Here is a 10,749-nt window from a genome sequence, read left to right as displayed (position 1 = left end):
TACAGATATAACCCGATCTAGACAACAACATGCAAGGTCGTTTTCTGGAATGCTTTGAAAACTAACCATCTAGGATCCTTCTTTTATATTTTCCCATAAAGAACGGACAAAGGTTAAAATCATAGCTAATACAATGATATTCTGGATCCATACAGATATAACCCGATCTAGACAACAACATGCAATGTCGTTTTCTGGAATGCTTTGAAAACCGTAACATGGCTAAGGACATAAATGCATGAATGAAAATCATTATGTGGAAGGGCTTGTTCTTGGTAAACTCTTTCCAATGACTTGGTGCTTCAAATAATGGTCCAGTGTATGACAGAGCAAAAAAAGAAGATAAATTGTAAATTGCGAATTACTTCGTAAAGGAGAGAGTATTAGCAACCAACAATGAACAAAAAGAAGTGGAGGAGTAGATCCAGTAAAGAACCTGCTTCTGTTAAGCAAAGCAACAAAGAGAAGGCATGCCAGCATATATCAAGAAGGGAAGAATACACATCAATCTCCTCTACTACTACTTCAGCAACAGCAGTTCAGTAAAATAAAACCAGAAACCAGAAACTGGTAGATACCAGAGGAAAGCCCGGTAAATACCAGAACCCAGAGGCTGGCAGTCCTTTAGTAACATTTCGTTTTTGTTTTCCTATCTTAGACAAAAAATTAAAAAAAAAATCTGAAAAGACTAGTAGATACACAAGGCTCGGATAAAATCACCTGCTTTTTATGCTTTCCTCTGTTTTCTTTGTTGTATCTTTTGCTTACTGGATCAGTCAGCTGTCATTGGTTGTACCATGCAACACCGGAAACGGGCCTTGCGGACAGTCATCATGATCTCTGTCTCAGCATTCTCAAGCATCCTAACGACTTCGGTGAATGGTGGGCGGACCTCAGGGTTGGCATCCCAGCAGCGGGTCATGATCTCACTAAGAACAGGAAGGCAATCATTGGGGATGATAGGCCGGACACCCTTGTTCACAACAGCAAATGCTGCTTGCACAGCTGTCATATTCTGGAATGGAAGCATGCCAGTGATCAGTTCCCACAGGACAATTCCGAAGCTGTACACATCGACCTTCTGTGTGTAGGGCCTGTGCTGGATCATCTCTCTGCAATACCAGGGAACGGAGCATTCAAGTAGCCTCAATTGGAAGAATGCTCATAATCAACCAAATAAAACGAATGAAGAAACATCACATATTTGACATGGAAGCAAAATAATAGTAAGTGAAATGTTCCAGAAGAAAATAACCTATCCACAAAGCAATAATACCAAAAAAGCACATATCAATTACTATTTAAAGTGTATATAGAAGTTCTAAACACCAACTTCAATGCATATAGTAGCTCATTCATCATGAACTGAGAACCAGCTTTAAAAGATTTCAAAGATGGGGAACATAAAAGATTTTGAACAAATGTGAGATCTTGTAACTTGTAAGACAGTAAGGGAAGACACTTCAACATCTTTCTGTCTTCTTTTCCTTGTTACTCTCTTATTTACTTATAATGAGATCATTTACTGAAGGATTGCAATCTCCTTTGTACATCTTTTATAATTTTATTACCATATTTAATATTACTGTTAATGGGTCACGACCCAATATTATATTAGCCCCGACTATCCAGGATCGTAGGAGGGGTGGATGGGTATGGACCTAAACTTCTGCGTTTTTTTTGCACAAGTTGCCATTCCCCGACTCTTAACTCACATTTTCATGTTTGTCAGCCTAAAATTTTACCATTGTACCAAGCAATGGACCAATTTAATATGGTTACTGTTACTGTTCAAAAAAAATTCTTGATGTAATATCTGATCCATGTGGTAATGGAATTAAGGTCCTGTTTGGTTTGTGGCAATAGGGGTCTGGAAAATGAGAATGTGAATGGGCCATTCTGATTCCAGTTGTTTGGTTGGGCAGAATTGGAACCCCTTTCCCATTCCTAGTGGAATGGCATTCCCTCCCCCCCCCCCTCCCTTGGGAATGAAATCCCATTCCAATTGCTGGCTGGACCAAACAGACTATGGGAATAGACCATTACATTCAGATTCCAAGGGATTCCGATTCCGATTCTGACTGTGAACCAAATGGGCCCTAATTTGTGGAAGTTATATGAAGCTTATAGAAGCACTCAATAATTATGAAACATCACATTTTAAGTTCTTGACATCCAGCAGAAACTTGCAACATGGTAGAATAAAACCAGAACACGCTTAAATAGGAAAGAAATAAACAAAACAGCTATTTAAAAAGGAAAGAAATGCTATGAATTTAAAGCAGATGAGAAATCCTGATGAAAATATGTATATCCATCTGTACTTTCGGATAATTATTTTTGACTTTACAGGAGCATTCTTGTAGTTCCACCATATTTGTCCTTGTATGCATTATATTGACAGCAACGTTCTAAAGATAGAACTTTAGAAAATGGAAGAATAAGAATCAATACACACTTTGGACTTATAACTAAAAGTGCTATCCATTTAAAATAAGAAACATAGTATGTACCAATTTACATATGGCATTTTAAAGGTAGAACTGTTCACGAATAAATGATTTTTAGCCACAATTTGCCTTATATTCTAGAGGCATAAAACAAACAGATTCTTTTTTTGTTGGTAATGTAAGAATAGGAATTCATTAGATGATGAAAAAGTAGGCTTCCATAATGGGAGATCCGATAACACCATTAGGCAGCCACTAGCCCAAAGCATTCTCAAGCAAATGCTACAACATGACCTCAGCCTCGAGATATGGAGCTGAGGCCTGGATTCCAATTTGAATTTCCTCAACCAATCCCTTCACTTCAACAAGTCAATCTGCCAGTAGGTGGTCTTAGGACCTAGTTAAATGAGGAATTCACTCTAAAGACTAAGGACCTAGTTTCTTTAACAATGAGGTACACAATCCACAGGCCTTATCCAATAAAGCAATCGTATCTTCATTTTGACAATTAGTCATAGGAGTATAGGACCTAGTTGAATGAGGGATTCACTCTAAAGACCAAGGACCTAGCTTCTTTAACGATGAGATACACAATCCACAGGCCTTATCCAATAAAGCAATTGTATCTCATTTTGACAATTTAGTTATTATCATGATTTTCTCCTAATATTTTAAATTAAATATTGATAAATCAATAGCAAAAAATATGATTGAGACATCAGACATACATTTGTTTTGTTTTAGGTCTTCGAAAGTTCCTGTCATATGGATTCTTGCAACTTAACTGATAAAAATAGCATATTTTTCATGTTTTTAGATCTCTATGATTTCAAATTTATGAATAGTTTGAAACTTTTTCTATATGTTTAAAGGTAGGGTAAACCAAAAATGAAATCCCTTCACATGAAAAAATAAATCTACTTAAAAAACACAAATTCCAGAAAACTAAAAGTGTATTGCAAGGGAAAAACAGAAATGCTCTTAATGAAAGCACCCTTACGGAGAGTTGAGAAAATATTTTGTTACTGCTCATGCTACCATGAATAAGTTGAAAACTGATCTGAACAACTTACAAGACAAACCATTTACCTTGAACTCCTCACTTTAAACCAACTTTTAATTGACTTTACATTTTGGTATTTAACATCTACGAACCTGTGCACCTTCAAAACTCCTATTCCTATTTCTATTACTAAGAAAATGAGAATGTTGCATACTTGCATTTTGTTTGGTCGAAAGACCCTGATTTCCCTTTCCATGTTTTCCCTCTATTTATATGGCTATTCAACATATATTGTCTATCTATAGATTTTTATCTGACAGCATTCTCTAATACTTTTTGTGCATGATTCCGACCAGCCACTGACACTTGTTTGCATCATGAACTCTTTGAGGCACAACTTGTTGTGGATGAGAATCTACAAACAGATATAACAAAACAATGCAACATGGCAAAAACCCAATTAAGAAAATAAAAGGCTAAGACTAAACAAATGCAGATTTCTTTAGAGAGAGAGTGTTTTTTCTCTTAGTTTTTTTTTTTTTTTTTGATGAATTGTTTCTCTTAGTTTGGTCAGTATATCCGGATTTGTAATAACAACTCTAGCCCTCTTTTTATTCGTAATTCCAAGCTCTGCGAATGTTCTCTTTAAAGTTTAGTGAAGGCTTGAGTGATGATAACTAATCTAAATTTGTAATTCTAATATATAATTAAAACCTTAAATTAAAAGTAGGAGACCATGTAACTGCAACTAGCAACATTCTTGGATAAAAATATCTTATGGAACTCCATACACATGGACACCCATTAGATTACTCCAATTCCATAGGGCATAACAACTAAAAAGTTCAAATTAACTTCTACTAATATCGAATGCCATAATAAATTAAACTAAAAATTATCAAAATGTATTACTAATAAAATGGACTAAGAATGATAATGGTTCGTTTCACAAGTGGCACAATCTGGATCAAGGAAAGGGTTTGGGCTCATGTATTACGGTGTTAAATTAGTGATGGATCCAGAAAATTGTAACTCTTAACATCCTCTAGAAGAGATATGATAGGCATTCTTTATAAAAAAAAAAAAAAAATTACTAATTTAGTATTAGAACTAAAATATGATGATTTAGTCATTGCAAGTGAAGGAAAGGCATTGGTATGGTTGTTATTTTGAAGTGTTGGGTAGAAATCTCTTTTCATATTGTAAGCTCTCGTAGGAGCATAATAAATTGAACACTTGAATTCTAACGACCTCTATGATAGACTTGGTAGAGAAGCCAAAACAGATGGTAAATAAGCTAAGCTTCTGTATGCTATCAATAAATAACCAGCTAAGGTGATTGGTAAAGTTTGAACTCATGAACAGTTGATTGTTGAGAGCTATACCGATTTCTTCCATAACCTGAAATGCTACCATTTCATTTTTTTATATACTCTATTGAGATGAGTCAAGTTTTTTATTAGATGAGTTTGTGATGTTTTCAGTGAAAAGCTTGGCTGGAAAAGGGGATTGGTTTCTCATATTTGATACTGGTTTTGCAATTTTGTGAGACAATTAAAACTTGATGTGTCCCATCCTTATTTTGAACATGTTGAGTTTTCAAGTCAAGGGTGGGCCTTGGTGCAATGGTTAGGTTGCTCAATTGCGACCTGAGTGACCAAGGTTCAAATCTTGGAAACAGCCTCTCTATGTATATCTGCAGGGGTAAGGCTGTGTACATCTATCCCTCCCCAGACCCCACATTGGCGGGAGCTTCATGCACTGGGCTGCCTTTTTTTTTTTTTTTTTGAGTTTTCAAGTCATAGAATGCAGTTATGCTTGTAAACTAATCTATTACAGAGGTGGGTGCCCTTTCTATTAATATTACTTAAACAAGTGTTGAACATGAGGTGGATTTTTCCCAAAACCCTAAAAACAATATATCACACCGTGCCAATACAATACATATTGGCCGATACGGGCCAATATGTTGCAAAATTTTGATCCTTGTTTGCAACAAGCCAGCCCAAAATAAAAGATAGAGCAATATTCCTGACAACAGTTGGCACCAAAGAAGGAACGCAGTATGCCATTCAAAACGTTGGAGATTCTTGATTGATAAGGTAGCATAAAGTGTCCATGTTTAATTGTATTTTCACACATTGAAGCATTGTAAACTTAGTTGAACTCGTAACCAATTATATGATTAAAACAAAAAAAGAACTGAAGGAATCATTCAATAATTAAGAAAAAGATATCTTAATAAAGAGAGAGTAAAGAATCTTACGGGGCCATCCAACGGTATGTTCCTGTCTCTGGTGTCATTCCCTCCGTCTGAACCTCAATCCGAGCTACTCCAAAATCTGCAATCTTGATCGACTTGTCTGTAAAGATCAAGAGGTTGTCGGACTTTAGATCCCTATGTATGAAACCAAGTCCATGCACATAAGCCATTCCCCTTGCAACATCCAAGGCCTGCTTGACTGCTAATTTTAAAGGTACTGATCGATTCTGCCGCCTCATCAAGAACTGTCTGACTGACCCACCCTTTGCATACTCTGTCACAATGCACCAAACCATTGGCTTACGGCATGCCCCAATAAAGCGGACTATGTTTGGGTGCTTCAGCGTAGCAAGCATCATGACTTCTTGCTGGAATTGTTGTTCCATCAATTGTGCCCTCTCTGCATTGTTCTCTGGCCTTTCCAATATCTTGATCGCAACATCTTCACCATTATAAGTCCCCTTGTAGAGTTTCCCAAAAGCCCCCTGTGCGAAAGCAGTCCCCATGTTAAGCTTCCTCAAATCAATTGTCCACTCATCATAATTTTCAAGGCCTTCCGTGGGGTATCTGCTGTCCATTAGGGCCTGGGCCAGGGCATCGTCACTTAAAGCATGCGATACTCTTCCTGGACGGACGCTGTAGCCTACAGAATTGTTATTCATGTTCACTGGACGCAAGCCAGGGTGACCCAAAATATGAGTGTGGGAATCATTTGACCCAACACTGCTGTTATCTACAGACATGGAGACAGATCCCCCTCCGTTGGTTGTCTGTAAACTCCCAACACTGTCTATGGACATATTGGACCCCTCACCAATTTTATGGTAAAACCCTGATGTGAAATCATAATAATTGTTTTCATTATGTTTATTGCCTATAATTCCAGTGAATTTTGGGCCCTCCACCATCTTCTCAATCAACTAACACAATTTTTCTCAACTCTTCTTATTTCTTCAGCATCTAGCTCTCCACGATCAAACCCCTGTAGAGAAAAAAAATCCTAGTATATAACAATTTTCTTTTTTATCTCGAGTTCCTTCTTAAGTCACTTGATGCCGCAGCTTCCTCAGCATCGGTTACACCGAACCAAAACCTCCGAAAGAACCCTAAATAAACAAAAAAGAAACCTTTAAGAATCAAACTCTAAACTTTCATTTCTTTTAATCTACAGGGTTTTCCTAGCATCAGATACCAAACCTTTGTCAACCTGGGTTTTCCAAACCAACCAACCCCCCCTAAAAAAAGACAAAAACAAAAGCAGAAAACCCGATGAAAACCTTGAAACGGATGCAAAAACGAAATCCCTGGTAAGCACGAACAAAACAGACAAAAATCCGATATTTTATCTCAGTCAGTAGAAAAATAAACTTCCATTACATCTACATCAAATTCTATCAAACCAAAGCAAACACGGAAAAAAAAGACTACAGAATCAAAATCCAAAAACCATGAAACCACAGTCAAGAACCCTAAGAACAAGCAAATTAGGTGATCTAAACCTCAAATTCACATATTCTAACAATACGCACCTCGATCAATAGGATTCACCCTCTACGGTTCTCCTAATTCGAACTCCATACAAGATTTCGAGGGACGAACGAGGAGATTCGAGCTTCACACACGAGAGAAATGACGTTTACGAGGAACGATTACCACCTGTTAAAAGACGGAGACGACCAGTGGAAGAAGAAGAGTAATAAGTCATCGCTATACACTTCCTTTTGGCCTAGTTTTGATTTATTGCATTACATATATTTTTTCAATTTTTTAATCATTCGTTATTGTTTTTGTTTTATTTATTTAATCACTAGGATGGACCCGTGCGATGCACGGAAAATATGAAAGATTTAATAATTTTATTTTTCATTTAATGTTGATCTATAAAAAATAACAATTATTAATTGAATATGCACAAATATTTTTTAATAAATTTAGTTTTATTAATAATTTATAGTAATTTTAATAATTTTTATTCTTTTTATTATTTTTAAATGAAATTTTGATTACTTTAAATAAAATAAAATTAATTATAAAATTAATATTTTTATTAATTCCATTAATAATTAATAATTATATAGGAATGACAATGGGGTGGATTCAGGGCAGAGCACTCCATCCCCACCCCATCACCAGTGTCACATGGGTTTAGGGCAAGGTAATCACTCCTCAATGGCGAGTGAGTTCAAAGGCAAATTTCCTTACCCCGTCCCTAGTATTGGGTGGGTTCAAGTAGAGGTGTAAATTGGGTCGTGTTAGGTCGGCACAACACAACCCGCATGTGGCTTACAAAAGTGCGAGTCGTGTCGTGCTGGCCCACAAGGTGTCCCGAGTCATGCCTCCCTCCTCTAGGATAATTTGGGGGGTCGATTTAGCATGGCCCATGGCTTGAGCCCACACGACCTCGTGCCATGCCGTGGGTCGGGTTGGTCCATGGGCCGGGCCTTGGGCCAGGCCATGCCACACACCAAGCTAGTCACAAGGCAAGGCACCCACTCCCCGTCCAAGGTTTTTAAAATTGGACCAGATAGGGAACCATTATGGGTCGAAACGGTCTGCTTGTCAAACGGATGACCCACTCTGACAAAAAAATATATATAAAATTCAAAAAACAAAAAAAGGCCAAAAACTATTGTTTTGATCAGTGGTTCGCTAACCAAATAAATGGTTTTTAGAAAAAAAAAAAAAGAGGTTTTGAGGAGAAACGATGTTCGGTTCCCAATTTTTCGGTCTAACCATTTGTTTTGATCCAATTTTGAAAACACTGTCCCCGTTAACCCAATATTCAATTTGATGATAGAAATGATCAAAAGTATATATTGAGTATCAACCACTTGGTAAATTTATAAAAGTACACTAAATTGTCTTTAATATTCAAAAATGTAATTTTATGAAAATTTATTGTACTTGTGTAAATTTGAAAGTTCATTTAAATTTTTATTAAATAATTTGTGTAATTATAAATTTACCAAGTGGTCTAACCATATGTTTTGATCCAATTTTGAAAACATTGTCCCCATCAACCCAATATTCAATTTGATGATAGAAATGATCAAAAGTATATATTGAGTATCAACCACTTGGTAAATTTATAAAAGTACACTAAATTGTCTTTAATATTCAAAAATGTAATTTTATGAAATTTTATTGTACTTGTGTAATTTTGAAAGTTCATTTAAAATTTTATTAAATAATTTGTGTAATTATTTGTTCAAATTATAGTTTTTCATTTCCCATAGTCATTTATCTATAATAATTTGCAATAATTTGCAATGAAAATTACAGAATTTTTCAAAGTCTATCAAATGTAACAATTTTTCCTAAAATTTTCGAAATATTCTAATAACTTTCAATAATTATTTAATGCATTTTAAATAAACTTTCAAATGCTTTATATCTTTAATTTCAAAAATGTTGTTTTATGAAAATGTAGTTTTATGAAAACTTTTGAAAATTTTATTACATTTGTGTAAATATGAGGATTTATTGATTTTTTTTTAAATTGTTATGAAATATATATTTTTATTTGGTAGTTTACTAACAAAATTACACTAATTTATTTTTTATTTTTTAATATAAATTAATTAATAGTTTTGTTTTCTAACATTATAATATTTCATTCCCCCATTTGTATTTGGTTATTAATTATAATAATAACAATAACTAAAATTTTATACTTTTTTATAAGTGTTAAATATAATTCTCAATTTTATAGAAATTAGTTAAATAGTTTTCAATTTCTATAAAATATTGTTAATGAGTTAATTAATAACAATATTTATTAATTTTTGGTAATTTACTAACCGCATTTATTAACTTTTGGTAATAACACTATTTAATACTCATTGAATATGGGTGGGATTAAATATTAAACAAGTATTTTTAGGTAGTAGGGTGACATGGCTTAATAGGAGTGGTGGGAAGGGGAGATGAGAGAACATAGGGGGGGATAATGGAGCAAGGAGAGGCATGGTGATGGGACCCGTGCTTTTTTAAAGCGAAAGTTAAAACAAATAGAAATACATAAGAGTATATAATTGTTTTATATTTGAACTTTTTAATAAACAATCCGATCAAACTCAACCTAAGTTAGTCAGTTTTCTAGTATTTCAGATCGGCTTTGGTTTAATAAATATATATTAATATTTTATATTTTAAATTTAATTTTTTAATACGGGAAAGTAGGAAAATTCCCATATTTGTTAGTCTAAAATATTTTATATCATAGATTTATTTTTTGTAATTTATTTTTTAATAATATCATTGTAATTTATAAAATTTAAAGTTAATTTTTTAAGTTTAAATCTTTTGAACAAACAAACTAAATCGAAAATAGACCCAAATCGGTACAACCCGAGTTGGTTGATTTTCGCTAATGATCAATTAGTTTCGAGTGACAAACTACAAACTTGACCTGATCGATTTGGTTGGCAAAACAACCTGCAATTGAATTGAACCAATCATTGAAAACTCCTAATTTCAACTAAATTTACAGTCTAATCTCTAATAAATTACAATAGTTTAATCTCCAATAATTATTGAAAATTTATAGCAAACGTACACAATCATTGAAAATAAGTTTATAATGACAATATAATAGATATATAAAAAATATAATAATTACAAAAATATAATAAATACTAAAAATACACTAAATTAGTCAATAAATATTGTAATTTTAAATAATAGTTTAATCTCTAATAAGTATTAATCTATAAATTATAAAAAATATATAATTAATAAAAATAAATTTATAACAAAAATATAATAAATATGATAAATTAAATTTCAAAAGTTAAATAATAGTTTTTTAATCTCTAATAGTTATTGATAATTTTCTATTAAATAACAAAATAAAAATACATTTAAAAATAATTATTGAAAACATATTTATTAAAAACTATAAATAATTACAGAAAAATAAATATTAACTATAGTAAATATAAATATATAATGAATATACACTATTGTTGTAAAATTATTACTAATAAACATAATTTTGTTGATAGTTATTTTCTATAATTATTAATTGATAT

General features: G+C 33.4%; 1 protein-coding gene across 1 annotated transcript; it reads right to left on the bottom strand.

The window, feature by feature from the left end:
* Positions 1–423: 423 nt before the first annotated feature.
* LOC148844384 (serine/threonine-protein kinase STY13-like) lies at positions 424–7,444 on the bottom strand. Its single transcript, XM_088957012.1, has 3 exons — positions 7,246–7,444; positions 5,720–6,822; positions 424–1,112 (listed from the first exon to the last, which is right to left on the bottom strand). The coding sequence occupies exons 2-3, from the start codon at positions 6,622–6,624 to the stop codon at positions 773–775; spliced, it is 1,245 nt and encodes a 414-aa protein (XP_088813138.1). The 5' UTR covers positions 6,625–6,822; positions 7,246–7,444; the 3' UTR covers positions 424–772.
* Between the last annotated feature and the right edge of the window lie 3,305 nt (positions 7,445–10,749).

The sequence above is a fragment of the Nelumbo lutea genome, chromosome 8, assembly GCF_056320005.1.
Source record: "Nelumbo lutea isolate HS-2025 chromosome 8, American lotus-T2T, whole genome shotgun sequence".
NCBI classification, from domain to species: domain Eukaryota; kingdom Viridiplantae; phylum Streptophyta; class Magnoliopsida; order Proteales; family Nelumbonaceae; genus Nelumbo; species Nelumbo lutea.
Note: the sequence above shows the minus strand (reverse complement) of the source record. Positions and strands in the feature narration are given on the sequence as shown.

Bases quoted from the DNA above. Each gene is read 5' to 3' on its own strand.
- LOC148844384 (XM_088957012.1), bottom strand. From the start codon at position 6,624: ATGGTGGAGGGCCCAAAATTCACTGGAATTATAGGCAATAAACATAAT. The intron at 1,113-5,719 runs GTAAGATTCTTT...CTGGTATTGCAG, and splicing joins ACATACCGTTGGATGGCCCC to AGAGATGATCCAGCACAGGC.